The sequence below is a fragment of the Pongo abelii genome, chromosome 15 (assembly GCF_028885655.2).
Source record: "Pongo abelii isolate AG06213 chromosome 15, NHGRI_mPonAbe1-v2.0_pri, whole genome shotgun sequence".
NCBI lineage: Eukaryota > Metazoa > Chordata > Mammalia > Primates > Hominidae > Pongo > Pongo abelii.
Window position 1 is genome coordinate 93758054 of NC_072000.2, and position 26742 is coordinate 93784795.

The 26742-nt window shown below is 45.8% G+C and overlaps 1 protein-coding gene across 14 annotated transcripts in view; it reads right to left on the bottom strand.

Annotated features, from left to right (window-relative positions):
• The window catches only part of FOXN3 (forkhead box N3), a 459693-nt gene that overhangs the window by 229747 nt on the left and 203204 nt on the right, over positions 1–26742 (bottom strand). For all 14 annotated transcript variants that reach the window (XM_063715683.1, XM_054530372.2, XM_063715684.1 and 11 more), the window contains one exon: positions 24048–24604. In XM_063715683.1, the coding sequence (XP_063571753.1) occupies positions 24048–24590 (543 nt within the window). In that variant the 5' untranslated portion in view covers positions 24591–24604. The remainder of the gene's footprint in view (positions 1–24047; positions 24605–26742) is intronic.

Genomic DNA, 26742 nt, shown 5'->3' on the forward strand with positions numbered 1-26742 from the left:
TGGATCAACTGAGGTCACAAGTTCAAGACCAGCCTAGCCAACATGATGAAACTCTGTCTCTACTAAAAATACAAAAATTAGCCTGGGCGTGGTGGCGTGCACCTGTAGTCCCAGCTCCTTGGGAGGCTGAGGCAGGAGAATCGCTTGAACCCAGGAGGTGGAGGTTGCAGTGAGCCGAGATTGCGACATTGCACTCCAGCCTGGGCAACACAACAAGATTCCGTCCTGGGGGGAAGATAGCCTAAATGGGTGAAGACACACTCCATGGGGCCTGGAAAGTCAGGGAGGAGATGAGAACTCACTTCCATGGATGGCAGCAATCACTGAGGCCATCTGAGCAAAGGATACAGTAATGACAGCGCCCAGGCTACCGGGACAGAGCCTGGAGACAGTGAACGCTACACCTGCAACTCAGGGATGGAAGAGTGGGGCCGCTGTGAGCAAGGTGTGCGATGCTGCTGGGTGTGGGCCACGGGGCCCAAGAGCTTGGCTCTGCCCTTATCAAGTTATCGGGGTCAGCGCCTAGGAAGCCAGGAGAATGAAGGTGCTATTGACTTATTCAGCAGAACTTCTGGAGCCCCCTGCACGCAGCGCTGTCCCAAGCACTGGGTTAGACTGACTGTGAAGCTTACATTTAGAGGAGACACGTGGTGAACAAGTACAAATAAATGTGTAAATGCACCTGGACCTAAGTGTTCCTGGAAGGCGAGCAGGAGGGCTCAGAGAAGACCTCTCTGAAGGGATGTCATTAAAGCTGGACCCTGATAAATAAGGTGCCAGCTTGATGAGAAGCAGGAAAATCAAGAAGATGATGCATGAGAGGCCAAGAGAAAAGCCCTTGAGCAGGGAAGACACGATGAAACTGGATGGATCCCAGACACCAGGGGTGGGGGACGAGGCTGCTACCAGTGGCTCAACAGCACCAGCAGAGCACAGGCCCCATGCTGTGATACCAGGCAGAGTTCAGCAAGGGATCCCAGAAAACCAAAGTCGGGTGATCCAGAAACAGAAAACTGGGCCATCTGAGGCTCTGGAAAGAGAACTCGGAGATTCAGGAAATACCACAAGGGCTGATTTTGAAGACTGGGTGACTGGGTGCTTGCTCCTGTGAAAAGGAAATGCTGATCCAGGCAGACTCCAGCAAGGAGAGCTGCAGCCTGCGGGGAACTTACAGGCCCGTTTGGGAGGAATTTGCCTTTATGGGCAATTCCTCTTTTTTCCCATCTCTGATTCTTTCCTGCAAACGAATTTGGAAGTAAAATGTATGAAAGTGAAAAAAACTTATGTGTTACAATGTGCACCTCTTAGGTATAAAGAACTATTCCCTTTTTTAGAGTACTTAAAACAAAAAAAACAAAAGATTATAAAATCTCTAAATATACCTAATGTCTCAGACTCAAGCATCCACAATTACTTCACAGCATTTCACAAACACCCTTTCATTCTATCCTTTCCCTTCACAGTGGTGGATCCCACAGGCGCCCAATCAAGACCAAAGATTCACGCCAATTGATTTCCCTCTTTCTCAACTGATGTGTTTAGGAGAATTACACTCTTTCTAACTCTTATTATTAACCTTTTTAATTTGTCACTTTCATTTTAATAAAACAAGGGCAAAGGACATAAACAATTCAAATGATTGCACAAATAAACCGTGCTATAAAGACAAAGATGGAAAAGCTGGTGAAATTGATCTGCTGGCTGGCAGGCCATGGTGGGATGGCTAGAAATAGTCACTTGTTGATGTGTAGGGGGCCAAATTCACCATACAAAGGGTAGCTTGGGGGCATCAATATATCATCTTAGCAAATCCACCACAGTCATCTCACAGAAATGACCCAACCGGGTCAGAGGTGACTCCTGTCCTTTGGCCCACAGCAGACGGCTGGACTCAAGGAACAATAAGGCTCTTTACAACTACAAAATTTCATGAAATAAACCCTTGTTTTTCACTTTTGTAAACCAAAAAAAAAAAAATTCTGGCCAGGCACAGCGGCTCACACCTATAATCCCAGCACTTTGGGAGGCCGAGGTGGGCAGATCACAGGAGCTCAGGAGTTCAAGACCAGCCTGGGCAATACAGTGAGACCTCATCTTTACAAAAATAATAATAATAATAATAATAATAATAATAATAATAATAATGATAATTAGCCAGGCACAGGGACACAAGCCTGTAGTCCTAGCTATTTGGGAGGCTGAGGTGGGAGGATCACTTGAGCCTGGGAAGTTGAGGCTGCAGTGAGCCATGGTCATGCCACTGCACTCCAGCAAAAATGACAGAGTGAGACTCCCTTTAAAAAAAAAAAAACTGCACTGGGCATGTTTTCAGCTATATGTTTCAATAGATCTCTCTCGTTCTCTTTCTCTCTCTATATATATGTACAAATATTATCTATATAATTTTATATATATTATATAATTTAATACATATAATTTTTTAAGTAAGGAAAACTATTACTTCAAGAAAATGATAAAGCAGTGAAATCCACTAATGTATTTTTCAATCAGGACACTATGTTCAGGGATTTTCTCTAAGCTGCTTTTTAAAAAAAAAAAAAAAAAAAAAAAAGGAAATCTCAACACACAGAGCAGACAATTTGCTTTTTCTTCAAACTGACAAGCAGTATCATTTAGTAGTGGCTACTAGAAAATTCTTATTATTGAATGTGCCTTTATTCTAGGGGGGAAAGCCTAGCAAAATAAAACAGCAGGTATTACAGAAAATAAAAATGGCCCAAGGAAGCTCCAAAGTAATTGAATCTACTCGTATGACCAAAATCTCCAGAAACCCTTCCAGAGAGTCCCTTCCGCTCCCCTGCAGATGCTGTAAGAAGCGCCTCCGTTGAATTTCTGAGGGTGAGAGCCGCCCCCGCAGCTTGCAGGGGTAAGACCCTCTCTAAGGCCAAGTTCAGACTTACACTCAGTCCAGTTTCTCCCACAGTTCCTGTACTTATTATTTAGGAAAGAGGGTCACTGAGAGAAGCCCAAAGCCTCAGAACAGATGAGTCGAAGACAGTGTAGGCAGACAGTATCTCGAGAAAATCCTCTCTCCAGTTGCTAAGGTTAATGGTGGATCCAGCCCGCCACAGTCCAGAGGTGAAGAAGACCGGCATACAGAAAACTGTCTTTCCTTATTTATGTGTGGTCTTCTGAGGCCAATTACAGAGGGTGAAAACTTTGTAAGAGAAAATCACCTTGAACCCAAGGAACAGTCCAAATGCCCATTGCCAGCCCCAGACTGACCTTGGTTTTCAAGGGCGGTAAGTGAATCCTCCTCCTCGAAAAACAGCCTGTGTTAAAGGGCACGACTGTGTCTCGGAAATAAAATAAGGTTACGTTGGGCAAATGGAGGACACTTGACAAAAATGCCTTCAGATGTTTAGTAAAACCAAGGTCATACAAACACTGAGTCATCGTGAACAAAGCAGCCAGTACGTTCCTACTTCCAAAGACATGCATCCCGTCCCTCCACCTCTGTACCAAGAATTCAGCCAACTTGGGCATTCACAGTTGTGCAAACTGAGTCTTACTATTTCATAGTTCAACCAAAAGGATCTGCTGCAAAAGAACACGCTCCCCCAAACAAAGGCTGCTTCTTCTCAGTTCAAGGTTTAGCTAGGCTCTGAATAAGAAATGTTGGGCAGGTATTGCATCTTATTGTACCAATTCAAGCCTCAGCACCAAGTGCATGAAAAATAAGCAACAGTCCCCAAATACAGCCTGGTTGGTTGGTGCCACCGTGCTCTCTGCTTGCAGGCTATGTAGCTAATAAAACTGGAACCCTGGCCGGGTGCGGTGGCTCCTGCCTATAATCCTGGCACTTTCGGAGGCCGAGGTGGGTGGATTGCTTGAGCTCAGGAGTTCGAGACCAACCTGGACAACATGGCGAAACCCCATCTCTACTAAAATATAAAAGAAATTAGCCAGGCATGGCGGCGTGTGCCCGTAGTCCCAGCTACTTAGGAGGCTGAGGCGGGAGAATTGTTTGAACCCAGGAGGTGGAGGTTGCAGTGAGCCGAGATCGCGCCACTGCACTCCAACCTGGAACCCTATAAACTCTTCCCATTTTGTTGTCAAGATCTGTGATCCCTTCATTCCCCATCAAAAAATGGAGAGGAAAACAAACCCAAACCATCTGCCCCCTAATTTTATGGCTTTTGTTTAATGTGAACCCAGTTAGGTTTCAAATATGTTCCCATAGGCAGCATTAGGAGGGAGAGAAGTTCTAAGCCCAGGAGACCTGAGTTCTGGATCCAAATCTATCACCAGCCCCCCACTGCGTGGCTGTGAGCACCCCTCTGGATCGTTCCCTCCTCTGTAAAAGGACACAATCCCACTGCATATTCCTAAGTATCTTCCATTAGGTTGTATTCCTGAAGTCTCTCAGCGTAGGCAGAAACTCGTAACTCACTGCTACTTCTTTCTGTTGCTCTGTTCCCAGGGCTGCTGTAACCAAGTGCCACAAGCTGGATGGCCCCAACAGAAACGTATTTCCTCACTGTTCTGGAGGCTTGAAGCCTAAAATCCAGGTGTCAGCAGGGCTGGTCCCTTCTAGAAGCTGGGAGACAGAATCTGTTCCATGACCCTCTCTGGTGATGTCAGAATCCTTGCTGTTCCTAGGCTTGCAGAGCCATCACTCCAATCCCTGCCCTCACATTCACACAGTGTTCTCCCCAGCACGTGTGTCTGTGTCTCGTCTTTTTTTTTTTTTTTTTTTTTTTGAGATGGAGTCTCATTCTGTCACCCAGGCTGGAGTACAGAGGTGCAATCTCAGCTTACTGCAACCTCCGCCCCCCAGGTTCAAGCAATTCTCCTGCCTCAGCCTCCTGAATAGCTGGGATTACAGGTACAGACCACCACGCCCAGCTAATTTTTTTTTTTTTTTTTTGAGACAGAATCTCGCTCTGTCACCCAGGCTGGAGTGCAGTGGCATGATCTCAGTTCAGTGCGATCTCTGCCCCCCAGGTTCAAGAGATTCTTCTGCCTCAGCCTCCCGAGTAGCTGAGACTACAGGCACGTACCACCACGCCCGGCTGATTTTTGTATTTGTAGTAGAAACGGGGTTTCACCATATTGGCCAGACTGGTCTCAAACTCCTGACCTCGTGATCCGCCCACCTCGGCCTCCCAAAGTGCTGGGGTTACAGGCATGAGCCACCGCACCCGGCTTAATTTTTGTATTTTTAGTAGAGATGGGGTTTCACGATGTTGGCCAGGCTTGTCTTGAACTCCTGACCTCAGGCAATCCACCCACCTCAGCCTCTCAAAATACTGGGATTACAGGCATGAGCCACCCCACCTGGCCTCCTCTCTTCTTTTTATAAGAACGCCAGTTACATTGGATTACAAACCACCCTGATCCAGTGTGACCTCATTTTAACTTGATTACATCTTTTCCAAATAAGGTCACATTCATGGTACCAGAGATGAGAACTTCAACATTATCTTTCTGAGAGATACAACTCAACCCTGAACACCTGCTTACACAGGAAACGCACAGAGCGCCACGAGACATCCAGCCACAGGACTGTGGGAATAAGCCGCCATTTCTGAACAGATTATCTGAAAACATTCATGGCTGTCTCTGAAGTGTTGAGGGTGAGCGTTGTCGTCAATCTCCCATGGCCACATGGCGACCAGAAACGGAGCTCCCCCATAAACCACCACACCTCAGCACCAGGGTACACAAATGGCACAAACTGTGCACGCCACACATTTCACACAGAGGGAAAAAAGATCAGTTGGGATTACATTTCGTAAGACTCAACCACTGCTAACAAAATAACCATCTGGCAATAAATCACACCTGCAGAGATGGCAGGCTTGTCCAGAGTGAGGCAGAAATGACACAGTGACAGTTACAGAGGGGCAAAAGTAGAGGAGAAAGAGCCCAGGGGTACAACTTGTCTAGAGCAGGAAACTGGCTGGGGACAAGGGAAGATCACAAGTACGTTTCATAGCCCCCTGACTTCATTGGGAGTTGTGGATAATTTATAAAGACACAGATTTGTTTCCTCCCAGTCTGGAAGCTGGGAAGTCCAAGATGGAAGGGCTGGCATCTGGCGAGGGCCTTCTTGCTCCATTATCCCATGGTGGGAAGTGGAAGGGCAAAGAGGGGAGTGGGAGAGAGAGAAAGGGGGTCAAACTCATCCTTTTATAAGGAACCCACAATCATGGCATTTATCGATCCATGAAGGTGGTGCCCCCATGACCCAAACACCTTCTATTAGACCCTAACTCCCAACACCACCACAATGGGAGATCAACATTCTTTCTTTTCTTTTTTCTTTTTTTTTTTTTGAGATGGAGTTTCGCTGTTGCTGCCCAGGCTGGGGTGCAACTCACTGAAACCTCTGCCTCCCGAGTTCAAGCAATTCTCCTGCCTCAGCCTCCCTGGTAGCTGCGATTACAGGTCCCCACCACCACGCCCAACTAATTTTTTTGTATTTTTAGTAGAGATGGGGTTTTGCCATGTTGGCCAGGCTGGTCTTGAACTCCTGACCTCAGGTGATCAGCCCGCCTCAACCTCCCAAAGTGCTGTGATTACAGGTGTGAGCCACCGCGCCCAGCCTCAACTTTCTAATACATGAAGTTTGGGGGACACATTCAAACCACAGCAGGAGTTTAGTAAAGCTTTTTGATAAAGAAAATGACATCATCAAGATAAGTGTACAGAGAGAAAGAAAAACAACAACAATGCTCAACGTGGACATGCCTGGCCTAAGGCATCTGGCCAGATACATGCGTGCGCTGAGCATCCTCACAGCCATGAACACACCTGGGATTCCAGGAATAGGATACCTGAAGTTACTATTCTCTAATCCCAGGGTCCCATTAGCATTGGGGAAATGGTCAGAAGAGCTAGATTCCAACTGCTGTGAGACACAGGAAAGGACGAGGAACCTAGTGGGCCCCAGGGATACAGACCATTGGAAGCACAGCTAGTGACTCCCCAACTAAGTGATCTCCTAGAATTTTAATAATAGCATAGGAAAGGGCTTTGAAAATCACACACAACCCATTCGGGTTGTTCTCCTATGGAAAGGCTCTTCTGCAGAGTTAGAATTATGAGGACAGGATTTTATTCTGACACTTCCCCAAAGCCTTTTGGAAATCACGCGTTCATGTGCAACATTGTTATGTAAGCTGCCACATCTAGCTCCTTTGCTTTGGGCAGAAATATTCTCAACACACCCTATGGACACTGGTTATCTGATGCTGGTCAGAGCCTGTGACTGATGCTCATGTGTCTAACAAAAGCACAGAATAAGGAGGAGAATAAAAGAGTCCCCTGTGGCAAGTAGTTCAGGAGCACGTGTCCAGGACAATTCGGCTTACAGATGAATAACTAATTAAACATACTGAATGAACACAGTGGGCCCACAAGAGAAGGTTTATTGAATTGAATGGAGAAATCTAAGGTTCAGAGAGGTACACAGCTGGTTAGCAACCAAATTAGCAATAAAACCCAGATCTCCTAACACCTAGTTCAATGCTCGGTACAGCATCCAAGCTTTCTCTCTCACCAATTTGTGTAAAATGAAGCAGCACTCACACCCTCTCCTGCCCAGCACAGCATCTCATATGCCTGACATACAACAAGGTGTACAATGACTATTTCTTCATGTGTCTGTCTCTCCCACTAGACTGGAAATTCCTGGAGGACAGAGACTATACCTTCATCATCCGGCTTCCCTGATGCCTAGCATAAGCCTGTTTACAAGCATGGAATCAACATTAGCTGGATGGATGAACAAGTTATGAGAAGGTTTAGGATACCATACAGGAGTAGTGTAATTACCTTATTACCATTTATTAATATTAATATTATTATTTCTGGGAAAAAATGCCTGCCCAATATAAGCTGATCTCTAAGGCTGGCGGGGAGGTGCGGGGGGAAGTTTCAAAGTCAGTCAAAGAACCAAAGATAATGAACATAGAGTTTATCAAGACAGATAGTTAAGTAAAAAATTTTCTAAGAGTCTTCCAGTCACACTTGTCACTGCTTCTGGGAAATATGCAAACTCTCCACATAACATCAGCACCAAGAAGCAGCTCAGGTCCTTTGCTCACCAGGAAGGATCTGTGTGGATTTCATCAATGGCTAAATACTAACAGGAAGGTAATGCAAAATAGTGTCTACAGACTCATTCAAAGGCTAAAATTCAAGGACATTCTGAGTAACCAATGAAACAAAAATTTATAGGTTAAAGCATACTCTCAAAGACTTAAGCACATTTTCAGAAGTTACAAACAGAAACGACAAATCACTTATAAAAACTGAGTATATTCAGTGACCCAAACTAAGATGTAGGAAGGAAAACAAATCCCACATAAATAACACCAGTTTATGTCCACTTCCAGTTAATCAGAGTCCTTGAAGAAGAGGTGAAGCAATGAACTGATGCAGAGAAAAGAGCATCAGGCCAAGGGGCAGCTGACCAAGGCTTTCGACACAGGTCTGTGGGTTTTACCAAGTCACTTTCACTGGACCCCAGATTCTTCATGTATAAAACAAGATCATCTTCCAGGATCCCAGCAAAAAGAACTCTATCAGAGTATGATGGGGACCACATCAGTCAAATCCAGGTACAGATGCTGGACTGGAGCATCAAGAAGCCACTGCTGGCTGGGCACGGTGGCTCATGCCTGTAATCCCAACACTTTGGGAGGCGAGGCAGGTGGATCACGAGGTCAGGAGTTCGAGACCAGCCTGGCCAACGTGGTGAAACCCCGTCTCTACTAAAAATACAAAAATTAGATAGGTGTGGTGGCGGATGCCTGTAATCCCAGCTACCTGGGAGGCTGAGGCAGGAGAATCACTTGAAATCAGAAGGCGGAGGTTGCAGTGAGCTGAGATTGTGCAGCCTGGGCAACAGGAGTGAAACTCCATCTCAAAAAAAAAAAAAAAAAAAAAAACAAAAACTTAAAATGAGAAATATGCTGCAGTAGACTTTTTTTTTCCTTATTTGTTAGTACATAAATCTGGTCCAAGTCAGTTAAAGCTATGGAAAATCAGCAACTGCTGTGGCCTTTTTCTCCATAAATTTCTGGACAGCAAGAATCTCTGCTGTGACTATGCACAATAGCAAAGTCATGGAATCAACCTAAATCCCATTAATGACAGATTGCATAAAGATGTGGTACATATACACCATGGAATACTATGCAGCCATAAAAATAAATGAGATCACGTCTTTTATGGGAACATGGATGGAGCTGGAGGCCATTATCCTTAGTAAACTAACACAGAAACAGAAAACCAAATACCACATGTTCTCACTTGTAAGTGGGAGCTAAATGATGAGAACACATGGACACACAGAGGGGAGCAACACACACTGGGGCCCATTGGAGGGTGGAGGGTGGAAGGAGGGAGAGGATCAGGAAAAAACTATTGGTTACTAGGCTTAGTACCTAGGTGGTGAAATAATCTGTACAACAAATCCCTGTGACATGAGTTTATCTATATAACAAACCTGCACATGTACCCCCAAACCTAAAATATAAGTTAAAAAAAAAAAAAAAAAAAGAATCCCTGCTGTGGAGACCGGGGCTCTGCAAGAACCTCTAGGGCATCACAAGGAAGCACTTGACTCCTTTGTCTGTGCTGTGGCTAGGCTCAGAAACGTCTGAGGGCCCCCTACCACCTTGGGGGGAATGTCCGGGCTCCCTGGCACTCAAAACCCCCCAGTCTAGCTCAGCCTACCTTCCCAAACTTACTTTCCTCTCTATCCCACTGTGACCCTTTGTTTTAGCCAATTAGAGTAAAGGAGGAGCAAGAAGTGTCAGATCTTGGCTAAAACTATCTGGCTGTGTCAACTTAGCAAGCCACTGAACCTCTCTGAGCTTCAGTTTCCCCATCTGCAAAAAGCATATAATACCTGCTTTACAGTTGTTAAAAAGATGTAAGACCATGGATACAAATGCCTCACACGACTCCAAACAGCACCCAACAGGTCCTATGGAAATGTCACTTCCCACTTTCACACTCAGTCTTCCCCCTTATGCGCCCCTACCTCTGGCCAGGCCACGTCTGATGACTCAAGGGATCTCCTCTCTCCCTGTCGCCAGCCTCAGTCTGACTGTCCTGAAGGAACCAGCTAATAAAATGCTGTCTTCAGGATTCTTCCAGTGGCACTGCTAAACCTTAGGAGTCCCTTTCCCCTTTGGCTTCCCCAACCACATAATTCTGGCCATTGCCCAATCCCCTGGCAACTGGCAGAAGCCACTCTGTAGCCTTCCTGGTCTCTTTTTATTTTGTGGAGTATCCTCCACCAGAGTTTTGTCATCCCCAGTCCCCAGGATAGAGTAATTACATTTTCCCCTATTTTGAAAATAACAATGCAATGATGCGGGCTAGTGCATAACAGTCAGCAAGAACTATTACCAAACCTCCTGATCTTGACTATTAGGACAACTTGCATTGGACAGCTGACATTTATTTCTGTCTGGATCGGGGGCTAGAGTTCATAATTTCTGGTAATCGCTCAACCCTGTGATTATGGGCACTTTGAGGGCAGCTGACAGGGAGAAGGAGTCACCAAAGAAAAGCTTTGCTAGTTTGGGAACTGCCAGCCCCCAATTTATAAACTGGAATGAAAGAAAGATGAAGGCACCACGGAGAAGACAAGAAAACGGAGGTTCAAGATAGTCCCAATGTTCTCTGACATGTTAATCCTCATCACCTAGAAGAGGTATTCTGAGGGGACAGAGGGAAAAAGAAAGCACAGAATATTCCAAAGTTCCACATTACTTTTCTTTTCATTAGTACTGGGCTGGGCACGGTGGCTTAACACTTGTAATCCCAGCACTTTGGAAGGCTGAAGTGGCCAGATCACCTGAGGTCGGGAGTTCAAGACCAGCCTGACCAACATGGAGAAACTCTGTCTCTACTAAAAATACAAAATCAGCCGGGCATGGTGGCACATGCCTGTAATCCCAGCTACTCGGCAGGCTAAGGCAGGAGAATCGCTTGAACCCGGGAGGCGGAGGTTGTGGTGAGCCAAGATCGTGCCATTGCACTCCAGCCTGGGCAACAAGAGCAAAACTTCATCTCAAATCAATCAATCAATCAATAAAATGGTCTTCAAATGATCAAAGGCTTTCCTGAATTTTTGTTGTTGTTGTTGCAGATATGTTTCAGACTCAAGCCCCAGCCTAACCCCAGATGAAGGGATTTTCTGAGCAGCTATCTTGACCTGGAGGACCTGCCCCTGTTCTGACCAGGGCTGAACGCTTGGCCCAGGAAAAGGGTAAGTCCTAGTATCTAAAATGATGACAAAGACAAGGCACAGAGATGATGGTGCTGATGCCACTGGGCACTGGAACCATCACATCACAGGGACTGGCACCAACATCCCAGCAGGACAAGCCAACGGTGTGAGAAGGCAGGAATCAAGATCACACAGAGGGAGCTGGGCTGCAAAGAGCAGGCTGGAACAGATCCTCAGAGAAAGGCAGAGATGAACGTCCACATGGCCGCAGAGGAACAGAGGAGGCAGTTCCAATGGCCGTGGACCTGAGATATGCTTTGTTGCTCTCCGACACTGCTCCCGCTCCATGGGACTGGCTGTTATGTTTTTGGGACAAGTACCCTTTTACTTAAGCCAACTCGAGTGACTCTCTTGTCCTTGCAACCAAATGTACCCTTGACTATAACATTTTCCTTTGAGCTAAACTAAATAAATTCTGCCAGGAGATCCCTCTTATAATCTATTTCAACTGACAGCGACTACTTTTGTCTGATTTATTACAGCTGTAAGCCCTTCCTTCTGGAAGGGGGAGGGGCTGCGATCTCTTTTAAAGCTAGACCAATTTTACACTGGCAGGGGCCGTGTGTGCAGCTCTACATTACAGCGCCCTACAGGATGCATCTAAACTAGTTTGGTCAGCTTATCCATTCCCTGAAAGCAAGGAAGCCGCCACATCAGTAACTCCGTTGCTAAGGCAACTGCTTACTTTCCATATCAACTGCAAACTCGTTGCTATGGAGACACATATACAAGAAAAATTCCTCTTTCCATCCAGGGACCAGATGGCAGAGAACTCGCAGAAGCCATGGGTTAGGGGGCTTTGCTAAGTAAGATGTTTACTGGAGTACATTTCTCTCCTGATATCAGAGATGCGGCTGCCCCAAGCACATTTAGAAGTTGCACTCTTGGTACAAAAGTAAAGGTTTGTTCTCTTCTGCCTGCAAAACTACAGCCAGCAACTAGAGGTAAGTTATTGTTGAAATAATTCTGAGAGGGTCTCCCTCTAAATGTAAACCTCTTTTGTTTTTATTTCCCATGCGGAATATACCCGAAAATGAATTTCCTAGTCAAACATTAATGGAAATACAATTTCCTGTAAGAACTGAAATAGAGGTTTGATTTCACTCTTTTTGATTGAGAGGTAATCCAGAAATCTCTTTATTTTCCAACACCTATGCACTGTGTTTCAGATTTATACCTCCACCCAAATGTCTCTACAGAGCTTGAAACTCATATAGGAAACTTCCTGACAGCTCCACTTAGATGTCCGCAAACCATCTCAAATTTAACATGGTCAAAAGAGAATGTTGGCACTAACGCCCATCCAATTTCCCAACCCAAATTTGCCCACACATGTTCATCTGCAACCCCCAACCCTGGCTCTAGCTAGCATCACTCCCACCATCTCTCTCTTGCACCACTGGAACAAGCCCCAGAGAGGTAGTTCCCCCTCCTGTCCTTTTAGACCTAACATTCTCCCCTTTCTAATACACTAACTGCAACCCCTCTTTCTGTTCCTTGGACGTTTTGAGCCATTGCCATCTCAGGGCCCTTGCACTTGCTGTTCTCTCTGCCCAGATCTTTGCATAGCTGCATCCCTCTTGCCATTCAAGGCATGGCCTAATCAGATCCTCTGAGAAGCCTCTCACCATCCCACCCTCCTCCCCTAGTACATTATCCTGTTTTATATCTTCATTGCATGTAACACAATCTGGTACATTACCTACCCTGTCCATGGAGGGAACTACTATTTACCACTTGCCTCCTCCTCCTCCCCTACCCTCACTGCTACCCTATGGAAGGTCTAGGAGAGCAGCCAGGGACCCGCCAGAGGTCACCACTGTATCCTCAGCACCCAAAACAGTGCCTGGCACTCCACAAACAAGGGTAGCATGAATGAACCACTGCTGAAAATGCTTCTAAAATGACTGAAGCCACTTATTTTCAAAAACACAGAGTCCAGTTTTTACTTTGCAAACTAGGGGCCAGACATAATGGCTCATGCCTGTAATCCCAGCACTTTGGGAGGTTGAGGCGGGCGGATCACCTGAGGTCAGGAGTTCAAGACCAGCCTGGTCAACATGGTGAAACCCCGTTTTCACTAAAAATAGGAAAATTAGCTGGGCATGGTGGCGTGAGCCTGTAATCCCAGCTACTCAGGAGGCTGAGGCAGAAGAATCACTTGAACCCAGGAGGCAGAGGTTGCAGTGAGCTGAGATGGCGCCATTGCACTCCAGCCTGGGTGACTCAACAGCAACAACAACAACAGTAGGTATTCTGCAAGACCTCAGAACCATAGCTGCAAACACCAGTTCTCAACTTTACAAGCCTCGAAGGAATTCAGCACACAGTGCAGTATTCCAGGAGTACCTACTGTGATGCTATGCCTTACCTCTGTGCCAGGCTCCCTGTACCTTGCTTCCTGGAGATTCGGGACTTTTCTTCCCCCCCTACTATAGCCATGATCAGAGTCAGCGCTCACATGACTTGGCCTTCTAAAAACAAAGCATGTGCACATGTTCTGCTAGGTGGGTGTTTTCTGTCTAATGACATTAGTTAAATCACTTATCAGTCCTGTCCCTCGAGGAGGACAGTCACAGCCTTCTATGAGGCACTTCACAGAACTCCAATAAATAGAAAGAAGATACTGAACTCGACCCCACGGGGCCCAGAGGGAAATCCCACACACCCTGTGAAGACCAAAGGAAGAAAAGGAAGGGTAATTGGAGAGCTTTTTCCCCTGGGAAGCGTATAGCCTCTCTGCCTGTATTTACTGTCTCCTGCTGAGTTCACAAGCAAAGGTACTCAAGCACACACACACACATACACAAATCAAAGACTTCATCCTGTTCATGGAACTGTCTGTAATCTTACATAGCAATCTATTAAGTTATTACTAAAAGAACGACTTCACACTACTCTCTATCTTCAACCAACTATTTCCTTGCTTTTCTTCTTATCATCCTTGGCACAGACTACATCTTCACCTCAGTCAAGCTATCGCTTTTGATGACATTAAATGCAATTTAACCAGAATATCTTAAAGCAAAACCTTGGTTATTTGGAATGCTTAAAAAATGGGTCAGCATCTCTGCTTTACTTAAGTTACCAATGCAATTTAAAGTTTTCCATTTAGCATCCTAGCTCCTCCAACAAGTCCCTATTCTTATTTACATGACCTTCCAGCCACCATCTCTCTCCGTCCTTTCCTCTGACACTGTTCCAACACATCCCTGGGGTCCAGTAACATTTGACTCCTAACATCTAGACCTTTGTGGCAGAAAGTTCCAAGTTTGCTTGGCAACAGAATCAACATTTAACTTGGGGTTCCAATGGATCAGGCAAGAGTCCATTTCCCAGGCTTCCTTGCAGCTAGAAGTCATGTGACCAGGCTCTAGCCAATAAGATCAAAGCAGAGGGTGGCGCTTCTGGGAAAGCCCCTTAAAACCAGCAGTCAGCAAGACTCCCTCCTGTCCTTCCCTGCACTCCCCTTCTTGCTTCCTAAAATGGGAACATGCTAGCTGATGCCATCTTGGACCATGAGAAGACTGACAATGGAAACCTGCAATGCCCTAAGAACAGCAGAGAAGAGGGAATGTGCGTCTCTGTCTAGCTCCTCAAGACTTCTTTCATGTAATGGAGAAATACGCCCCTAGCTTGTTTAAATCATTGTTAATTGGTTTTCTACAATAAACACGCAAGCCTCCTTCTGATCAATCCATCCTCGGAGGTCTAATGCTCATTCCCACACCCGAAGAATGCTTTGTAACAGCGTATTCAAGTGAACATAAGGAATATTCAAAACTCGCCCATCACTATCTTTTAGCTTACCCAGTGCCCCTCTTTGGGAAAGGGAAGCCAGCCTAACTGAATGATACCAATCTCACACTGATCGGCACACTTCCAGTACTTACGGTAACTTATTCTTTTTTATTTTGCATTATGTTTCCTGCTTCCCTGGAATGTAAACTACTAAGAGTACAAAAAGCAAGAATCGAATCACACTTTTTTTTTTTTAATTTTTTGTTGTTGTTGGAGACATGGTCTCACTCTGTCACCCAGGCTGGAATGCAGTGGTGCGATCGTGACTCACCGTAGCCTCCACCTCCCGGGTTCAAGCGATTCTCCAGCCTCAGGAGAGTAGCTGGGACTAGAGGCGCATGCCACCACGCCCAATTAATCTCTGTATTTTTTGTAGAGACAGGATTTCACCATGTTGCCTAGGCTGGTCTCGAACTCCTGGGCTCAAAGTGATCCGCCCCACCTCGGCTTCCCAAAGTGCTAGGATTACAGGCGTGAGCCACCACACCCAGCCTAAACTCATAACTTTCAAATAGGAGGTCTGAGTGCCAACTTCCTATGTTATTTACTGCAGAGAATTATCCTGCAGCCAAAATGATTTCAAAGGGAAATCCCAGCCCAACGGGGAAGGTTCTGAAAACCATTTCTTGCTGGTTGGATATACAGGCAGTGCATCAGTGAAGTATCCGGTAGACCTATCCAGGTGCCACAAAGCCCTACCAAAGAGAATGCAACATTTTCTCAATAGGAAACGGGGAGATACTGGACAGATACATTGATATGGCCCTCAGGCCCAGAAGCTTTCCCAGCAGCCTCAGACAGACCCCTATCCAGATTAATGGCACCTTCCTGGCCAAGTCACTGTGAGTAGAAAAGCAGTGTATCCGTGAAGGGCCAGAAAAGCAACGATGTGAGACAGAAAACAGAGAATACAAAGGGCATACAGCAGTGGAGTAAGAGCTTCTGCTAGAGAAGTTCTGCTAGCGAGAGGGAGACTCTGAGGGGAGGGCTCGCTGGACCATGAGTGCCTTACAGGCAGTGGCCATAATACTTTCAATTCTGTATTCTTTTAGCACTTACTATAGTAGGTACTTTAAAAAGTTTGTTGAATAAATGAATGAATGAGCAGACAAATGAAAAGTTTGCCAGAGCAAGACAATGGAAATGTGCTCCCATCCAAGACACCTAATGACTGGAAGAAAAAGGAATGAACAGTCTGGAAGGAACAAATTGGCAGGATGGGGCTGGGCACAGTGGCTCAGGGCTGTAATCTCAGCACTTTGGGAGGCCGAGGCAGGCAGATCACAAGGTCAGGAGTTCGAGATCAGCCTGACCAACACCCTGTCTCTACTAAAAATACAAAAATTAGCTGGGCGTGGTGGCACGCGCCTGTAATCCCAGCTATTCAGGAGGCTGAGGCAGGAGAATCGCTTGAACCCGGGGAGGCGGAGGTTGCATTGAGCCGAGATTGCACCACTGCACTCCAGCCTGGGTGACAAAGCGAGACTCTGTCTCCAAAAAAAAAAAAAAAAAAAAATCGGCAGGACGGGTCAGGGAGCTGCGCTTTCTTGGGATCACAGAGGATGCTGGTATGAATGGCTTCCTATTCCAGGGCCTGTGACAAGGGAGTATTTTTATTTTTGGCCCCTCAGAGACCCTGGTAAACTCTCAACCTTCTGACGTGACATAGCCTATAGCACCAACAGCAGAAAGCAGCCCGCCTGGCAGTAGGCACCGGTGAGAAGGAGGCCGTCTTCAGGGAGAGCCATTTCTGACGCTGGGCAAGGCAGCCCCAGGTCAAGGATGAAGAGGATTGTCACTTCACCCAGAGACCACAGAGGAGTCTCACACACATTACAAAATTACACGTTCCACCCCACCCAACATTACACTAATTCTTAGGAATTTACACATCCGGACCAGACCACACTGTCTTCTAAGGAGCATTATTTATCCAAAAAAATAATAATAATAAGTCATCTCTTCCTCCTAAAAGGACCATCAATGAGACAGGTAGGTTGACTGGTGTCACGGGAAGGGGAAATGCTCTTGATTCTGCATTCACAACACCAAGAAGAGAAAACTAGAAGCAACTGCTCACGTGGGGTGCTGACACATAGAGGTGCAACCTCAGTTTCTTTTTTTGTTGTTGTTTTTCTTTTTGAGACAGAGTCTCACTCTGTCGCTCAGGCTGGAGTGTAGTGGCGTGATCTTCACTCACTGCAACCTCCGCCTCCCAGGTTCAAGCGATTCTCCTGCCTCAGCCTCCCAAGTAGCTGGGATTATAGGCACCCACCACCAGGCCCGGCTACTTTTTGTATTTTGAGTAGAGACAGGGTTTCACCATGATGGCCAGGCTGGTCTTGAACTCCTGGCCTCAAATTATGCCCCGTCTTGGCTTCCCAAAGGGTGGGATTACAGACGTGAGCCACCACACCTGGGTGCAACCTCATTTTCAAAACTGCCTTTGAAAAAGAATCTCATCTACTGAGAGGAAACGTGAAGAGAACAGCAAATTAGAGGGACAATTTGTATCAACAGTGTACATGCAGGGAGAAAAGCTTCTGCACTTGGCTCTGATGCCAGTGAAGGGGTCCTATGAGGCAGGGGGCTCAGGATGGAGCCTGGAAACCGGAAGCTGAGCAGGCAGTTGTGTGCTCTGTGCAGATGCAAGAACTTTACATGTGCTGACAACTGAACCCCATCTCAACAGTACAAAAATATACTCTGTATTTGCCTTTCTCTATCCTGGGCCCTCAGAGTTAATCCTGAGTTTATTTGGGTTATTTTCAATCCCCTATAACCCATATTCATAGGATATTTAAAGGAAGCACAGAGAGATCATCTACAATGTCTGCTATACTGAGAAGGCCTAGGCACACACCAGGGGTAAGCACATGCCCTTCAGAATTGGAGGGAATCGGGCCAAGCATGGTGGCTCACAATTGGGAGGATTACTTGAGGACAGGAGTTCAAGACCAGCCTGGGCGACATGGCAAGACCCCATCTTTACTAAAAATATATTATTTTTGGAGACAGGATCTAGCTCTGTCACCAAGCGATCTTCCCAACTCAGCCTCCTGAGTAGCCGGGACTACAGGTGCGTGCCACAATGCCCAGCTAATTTTTTTATCTTTTGCAGAGATGCAGTTTCATCATCTTGCCTAAGCTGGTCTCAAACTCCTAGGCTCAAGCCATTTGCCTGCCTCAGCCTCCCAAAGTGCTGGAATTACAGGTGTGAGCCACAATGCCCAGCACTACAAAAAAAAAAAAAAATCTTAAAATTAGCTGGATGTGGTGGCATGCACCTGTATTCTCAGCTACTTGGGAGGCTGAGGCAGGAGGATCACTTGAGCCCAGGAGTTCAAGGTTGCACTGAGCTATGATCATGCCAGTGTACTCCAGCCTGTGTTACAGAGAGACCCTGTCTCAAAAATAAATTAAATAAATAATTTTTTAAAAAAAGAGTTGGAAGGAATTAGGTTCTTTCCAATTAGGTTCCTAGTAAGTTCTGCACTTACTAGCTGTGCAACTTCTAGCAAGTTACTTAACCACTCAGAGCTTAACTCATCATCTATTTTAAGAAAGAAAATAATAGGGCCTACTTCACAGGGTTTAGTGAGGAAGAAATCAGATACTGCATATGGAAAGCACAAAGCAAGCATGCCTATATTTATAAGCTAAAATTGTATTTAAAGCACTCAGCTCTGGATATAATAAACATACTTTTGTACAGTGTTTCCTTTATAAACCCTTTGATGACAATGTTTTTTGTTCAAGTAGCAAGAGGAAAGGTTAAAAAAAAAGGCACAGAAATAGAAATACACACATACCTTATAATCCAGTCTGGAAAAAAATAACTGCATTCTACTTCTCATTTACAAGTACTCAGAGAGGTTAGTACACGCTAATCTTACAATCCTAAGTAAGACCTGTATTTAGGGAGTGTAAAACTTAATCCCAGACATTAAAACTCTACCTTAATTGATTTAGGCACAGATCATCCATAGACGAAATGAAAAAAAAAAAAAAAAACTAATGAGGAACTTTATTATAGAGTAGGGAACAGTGACCTCACGTGAACCCATGGCTCAATCTCAGCTTCCCCAAGAAGGGGATGACCAGGCTTCTGGAAGTGATATATCCAGAATGTGAGCCAGACGTTCGTACTTCCTTCCATTTGACAGAAAATAGAAGGAGAGAGAGAAGCAAGTTACATGAAATCACAAGGAAGTAAACAGAATGCAAGTACTCTATAGCGTAAGCCATGGGTCTCTTTTAACAGGGAAGGGAATGAAAAAGGAAAGAGGGCATAGGAGTGCTGCAGACTGACACAGACAGGAAACATCACAAAAGGCATTGCAGGAACCACATTGGGACCCTAATTCAAACAAACATTTTGTAAACAGGGACATCTGAATATGGACCTGGTATCAGGCAACACCAAATAATTGTTCATTTTGTTAGGGGGGATTTTAGCATGGTTATTATGTAAGAAATTGTCAATTATTCTTATGTATACTGAAATGTTTGAATTGTAAATGTCATTTGCTTCAAAATACTTCAACAAGGCTGGGTGCAGTGAGTGACTCATGCCTATGATCCACAGCACTTTGGGAGGCTGGCGCAGGAGGATTGCTTGAGGCCAGGAATTTGGGACCCGCCAGGGCAACATGGCAAAACCCCGTTTCTATGAAAAATACAAAAAAAAAAAAATTAGCCAGGCATGGTGGTACGTACTTGTAGTCCCACCTTCGGAGGCTAAGGCTAAGGCTTGAGCCTGGGAGTCTGAGGCTGCAGTGAGCCATGATTATGCCACTGCACTCCAGCCTGGTCAACAGAGTGAAACCCTGTCTCAAAACAAAAAACCAAAAAACAACTTCAGAAATAGCGACAACAAAAAAGAATACATAAAATAAGTGTGACAAACCTTTGTCAACTACTGAATCAGGATGTGTGTTATGGGGGTATATCAAGTCATTATACGATTCTAGTTCTGTGTATGTTTGAAAATTTCCGTGATTCAAAAATAAAAATAAAACTCTTATCTTTTGAAGTCCTTTAAGAGATAAAACGAAAGCCAAGCTGTCTCTTTTGCCTTGACTGACTCATTCATGAGAACATGCTCTTGATGAAATCTCAACAACTGGAAAGACCTCAAGAGGGCACCTAGTTCAGGGATTCTCAAACCTGGCTCCATGCTGGAAACACCTAGGAAGCTTAGCAGAACTACCAGTTTTCCCCAACCCACCTCACACCTAATGAATCACAATCTCCAGAAAGGGGCCCAAGAAAATGGGAATTTTTGTTTGTTTGTTTTTTGAAACAGGGTCTGGCTCTGTCACCTAGGCTGTATCTCAGCTCACTGCAACCTCCACCTCCCGGGCTCACGCCATCCTTCCATCTCAGCCTCCCGAGTAGCTGGGACTACAGGAGTATGCCACCATGCTCAGCCAATTATTTTTGTATTTTTTGTAGAGACAGGGTTTCACCATGTTGCCCAGGCTGGTCTCAAACTCCTGCACTCAAGCAATCCTCCTGCCTTGGCCTCCCAAAGTGCTGGGATTACAGGTGTGAGTCACCGTGCCCGGCTGGGAATTGTTTTTCAAGTGCCACAGGTGACTCTGGTGTAATCTAGTATGTTCCCTCCCCAACATCCCAACCAAACAGTTGTCCAGCAGGGTATGTGTTCCAAGCCCTCAGGGACAGGGATCACACAGGATTCCACATTTTCACTGCTACGTCAAGCCTAACCGTATTCTTCACTTTCAGAAGAAAATTAAAAGTGGAATAGCTAATTCACTGCATACAACTTGCAAGGTTTCAATGTTCTCGTTCAATTTAAGACATTTCTCACCAACATTCAGGTGCATTTAGTCACTATGTTGAAGGCAACTTCAGTGTGGGAGCTCCCGCCAAATAAAATCTCATAGGAAAAAACAAGTGCACCCATAGAGCTAAAGGAGTTTTCACTGGGCAGAGTATCAGGGAGAATGCCATAGTAGCAAACCCCAAGTGACTGGGCCAGATCAATGCCCTGGAAGGACCTGGGTGTACCTGAGCATACCTGGGAGCCTGCACCTCTCACAGCAGCCAGCAGCTGGCCTGGGGGAACCCAAGAAAGAGGAGAAAAGTGGAAAAACTCACACCTCTTGCTTTGTTCTCACAGAATCGCAAATGCTGGGAACAAACTCCCAACCACAAAACTGACTGGCATTTGATCAGAAACATGTCAGTACAGGTCAGGATGGCTGGGAAGCCAGAACTGAATGTTTCATAACATTAACAATCTCAAGTCTTTAAAACCATTCTCTTTCAACAGGTGATACCTGAATTTATCCGGATTGACAATCTTCACCCCTGGAAAACATGACTCCCAGAATCCAGCGGTGGGGGAGAGGGGGTCGCATGGGGGGAGAACAGCTCCTCCCGGTGTGCCTCAACACAGGGCATCCAACACCTACTTGTCACTCCCAAGGCTGACTGATGAATAATGCTCCCAAGTCTTGCTGCACGCTTTGGCGTTGGTCTTTTCCAACATTTCAGAGTGTGCATTTGCTAAATTACTTCTATGTGCACCGGCATTATGTCAAACACGAAGATTCAAGCATGCAGGAACTTGCAGACTTGTTTTACACCAAACTAAACGCCCTGTTTGTTGCTTTGTCACTGCCATGAGGCTTTGGGGGACCTGAGCAGCACTTTCTTCTCCACGTTCTCAGTCTGGAATTGCTTTTGAAGACTTTCCCTTTCTTGCCACAAAGACCCACCTATACAGAAGCTTTAAATACCACAGACTTGGTTCTTTACAGAGGAGCAATGAAGCTCAAAGAATAATCTTAAAGCACTCAAAAAAAGCCAAGTCCAGAGGTGGCTCTCCAAATGCCCAACCTGAGATACGGAGGGTAGGAGAAAGAGCTTCATAGTCATGGAAATTCCTCTCCCTGATTAAAGGGGCATACTTTGATGGTTACAGCTACACAAAAATAAGGACCTGGGGAGGAGGGACCCAGAAACTTATGAATATTCAGATCAGCACGCTCGACCCAGGCATCATTTGCACCAGCGATCAAAGTAAATCTCTCCTTAGTGCCCACATCTTTCCTCCCAGGCAACACCCCTCCCCAAGCCCTGCGTCCCCACCCCCCATCTCAAACAGAAACCGAGTGAAGAGCATTTGCACACAAACACGTCCAATTTGAGCAAGGAGCAATATGGCTAGGCCACTTCCTGATTCATAGTCTCCCATGCCAAAGACAAGGAGAATATTCTCAGGCTCAAGATTCTACCTGAAACGGTGACATGTTGCCAGAAAGAAATTAAAGGCCCAGCCCCGCACAGCCACTGACCCCACACAACAGTGGTCGTGCGCCCGAACCTGAACTTCAAAAAGAGGGAGAACCACAACCCCAGCTGCACACAGCAGCATTATTAACACAACACACAAAGCGGGAAAACACAGTCACATGAAAACTTAGTGGAGGGAACTTTCTCTGGCAATTTATCTTAACTGCGGCTGCATTACTTTTCAGGACTCGAAGTCAGATCACAATTTTGTTTTCCACTTCTTAACAGCTGCCCAATTTCTACTAAACCTATTATGTTCCTTAAAACAAAAATAGGCCAGGCGTGGTGGCTCATGCCTGTAATCCCAGCACTTTGGGAGGCTGAGGTGGCTGAATCATTTGAGCCCTGAAGTTTGAGACCAGCCTGGGCAGCATGGTGAGACACTATCTCTACAAAAAGTATAAAAATTAGCAGGGTGTAGTGGCACACACCTGTGCTCCCAGCTCGTTCGAAGGCTGAGATGGGAGGATCACTTGAGCCCAGGAGGTCAAAGCTGCAGTGGGCAGTGATCACACCATTGCACTCCAGCCTGGGTGACAGAGCAAGACCCTGGTCTCAAAAAAAAAAAAAAAAAAAAGAAAAGAAAAAGAAAAAAGAAAGAAAAAGAAAGCAAATTATTAAAACCGTCTTCTTTTCACTGACCATGAAGTACAAACTATGGCTTCAAAGCAGGGGTCCCCAACCCGGGGCCGAGTACCAATCAGTGGCCTGTTAGGAACGCGGCTGCACAGCAGGAGGTGAGCACTGCCACCTGAGCTCCACCTCCTGTCAGATCAGCGGTGGCATTAGATTCTCATAGGAGCACAAACCCTATTGTGAACTGTGTATGCAACGGATCTAGGTTGTGTACTTCTTATGAGAATCTAATGACTGATGATCTGAAGTAGAACAGTTTCATACCAAAACCATCTCCCTTGGCTCTCCACAAAATGGGTCCCTAATGCCAAAAACACTGGGGACCTCTGCTTTAAAGTCAATACTAAACTTTTTTAAAGTCAGTCTCTAATGGGACCCTCACTCTGAGCCGGGAATTTCAAAGTTGTCATTTATACAGACACCAGATTTCATGACAGTCACCTGGGCAACTCATGTCTGTTTAGTCTTGGAGCATAAGTATACTCAAGTCTCTTCCCAATGTTCATCACAAGTCTCTTTCCAATGTTCATCACTGTCCACTTATCCCAGAACACTGGAGAAATTTCCCTTCTCGTTCATATTCAGGGAAAAAAAAAAAGAACACCATTTTTCTCTAGCCCGTGGTGGCAGTTTTTCTCAAATATATATATATACACTTCACGGTTAATGGCTGTCCTTGGAATACTAACCTTTGTTAAGACTCTAAAACCAAAGTGACCCATCCACACTGAGGGATGTTAACTGAGAACCAATCAATTCTGCAAACCACCGTTTTATCTTTATGGAAACCCTATCAGTGGGAAACCCTCGAATAGTACAAATGCTAACAAACAGTACATAACTAATAGGCTTAGGGAAAGGAAATTCTTTAAAATTATCTAAATGAATTAAATAGAATAAAACCCACTTACAACTGCTACTTCAACGTGGTGAATAGAAATTCATTTTTAATAGAGAAAAATTTTAAATTAAAAAAAAACCTTGGGTTCCAGACACAGAGGCTTACCTGACTCCTCTCTTTGTCCACTTTCTTAAAACACTTATTCAATGACAAATTGTGTCTCACTGAGTTTTTCCACCCAGTAGGTGCATTTGCAAAATACGGAAAATGTTCCAAGATCCAGTTGTAGATATCCTTCACTGGCAGGCGCTTGGTTGGAGAGTCCTCGATGGCCATAAATATGAGGCAGCTGAAGGAGTAGGGGGGTTTGCAATTGGGGTTCTGCCTGGCATCGTAGGGCATGTCAGAATGGGCAGGAGACGGGGGGGTGTCATCGTCCAGGTCCTGGACGGGGCTGACACTCCTGAGGACCGACTCCCCAAAGCTCTTCAGCAAGTTCTTGCTCTCGTGCAGCCAGTTCAGGTTGGTCAGCTCTTCATCTTCCATGGCCCCCTCTTCTAATCGGATGTCAGGCAGAGAAAAGTCGAGGTCATCGTCTTCCTGAAGGGCCTTGGAGAAACCGCTGCCCCGGTAACACTGACTCAGTCCACTGGAGACACTAATTCCTGAGCTTTCTGGCTTCTTACTGGGAGGCATGACTGGACCCATTTACGTGAAGGCTCCTAGTAAAGACATCACAAAGAAATGATGAGCTGGCGAGGCCCAAAACAGAAAGGCAGACTGGACCCCTCTGATTCTGTTGCCTCCCTCTGTCGCCTCTATGGAACCCCTGCTACACAGGAACACCACCTTGTGACTCCCACACTAAGCAACACAATCCCACAATTCCACCACAGAGAGATAGGCTGATGAGAAAAATCAGCCCGTCACTCATATAGCAAGGTGACCTGATGCCCCTTAAATAAGACCAATAACACTGGCCAGGCACGGTGGCTCACACCTGTAATCCCAGCACTTTGGGAGGCTGAGGCGGGACGATTGCTTGAGACCAGGAGACCAATTTTAAAGTACGTTAAATTTTACTGTGAATTATTTTTTCTTCCAGAACAGAAGAAAAGCAAGTAACTTCAGGTACCACACAGAATACATGGGAATGTAAGATAAGCCATTAACTGAAATTAGAACTGGTGAAAAAAGTCAGGAGAGCAACTGTCAGTTTCAAGACAGCAAATTCAATTCAATTCGACAAAACATGCCATAGAATTCTATCCGTCCACCCCGACCCACCACCATCCCCATTTTTATCAATGACCTAGAACACGGAGTAAAATAACATCTGATGAGAAAAGAAAACGTGGAGGTGGTACATTTACAAACAGAATGACCCCTACAGACACAAAGCATGTTCAACCCTCCAGCACCCAACGTAACACAGAAAGAACAGTAAAGATAACCAAAAAGGTCTCCCACTCTTTGTAGCGCTAAAACAATATGCTTGGTTTAAGAGTGTTAGGTTTTAATTCCCCCCAACAAACAACCGGTAAGAAAATCAAGCATCTACCTAGAAAACAAATGAACAGGCTGGGCATGGTGGCTCATGCCTATAATCTCACCACTTTGGGAGGCTGAGGCGGGAGGATCACTTGAGCCCAGGGGTTTGACACCAGCCTGGGCAACATGGCGAAACCCCATCTCTATGAAAAATACAAAAATTAGCCGGGCATGGTGGCATGTGCCTGTAGTCCCAGCTACTTGGGAGGCTGGGTGGGAGGACTGCTTGAACCCAAGAAGCTGAGGGCGCAATGAGCCATGACTGTACCACTGCACTCCAGCCTGAGCAACAGAGCGAGATCCTGTCTCAAAAGTTTTGAAGAAGGGAAGGAAGAAGGGAAGAGAAAGAAGGGAAGGGAAGGAAGAAGGGAAGGGAAGGAGGAAGGGAAGGGAAGGAAGAAGGGAAGGGAAGGAGGAAGGGAAGGGAAGGAGGAAGGGAAGGGAAGGAGGAAGGGAAGGGAAGGAGGAAGGGAAGGGAAGGAGGAAGGGAAGGGAAGGAGGAAGGGAAGGGAAGAGAAGGGGGAAGGGAATGGAAGAGAAGGGGGAAGGGGGAAGGGAAGGGAGAAGGGAAGGGAAGGGAAGGAAGAAGAGGAGGGAAGGAAGAAGGGAAAGAAGAAGGGAAAAAAGAAGGGAAGGGAAAGAAGAAAGGAAGGGAAAGAGAAGGGAAAGGGAAGGGAAGGGCAGGGCAGGGCAAGGGGAGGAAGGAGGAAGAAGCGGGAGGGGGAGGGGAAGGAGGAGGAGGAGGAGTGATGGAGGAGGAGGAGGAGGAGAAGGAGGAGGGATGAATGAACATATTTAAAAGCAAAGACATAGGCCAGGCATGGTAGCTCATGCTTGTAAACCCACCACTTTGGGAGTCTGAAACAGGAGGATCCCTTAAGCTCAGAAGTTCAAGACCAGCCTGGCCAACATGGTAAAACGCCATCTCCACCAAAAAAATACAAAAATTCGCTGGATGTGGTGGTGTGTGCCTGTAGTCCCAGCTACTTGGGAGGCTGAGGTGGGAGGATCACTTGAGCCCAGGAGGTTGAGGCTCACTGCACTCCAGCCTGGGCAACGGAGGGAGACCTTGTCTCAAAAAAATAAATAAATAAAATAAAAAAGGCAAAGACATGACCCTTCTATGTCTCTTAAATGTTCATTAACACCACATCTAAAACAACTGCCATTTCAGCTGCGGAAGCTCTATTAGGGAATTCTAGAAGGCATAATCCTGGGCACTAACCAACCAGCCAAGGGTGCCGGTGAATTACAGTACCTTCCTTCTTCCAAAAGGTAGAACATGCTAGACGCAAGGCCTAAGGGGGAG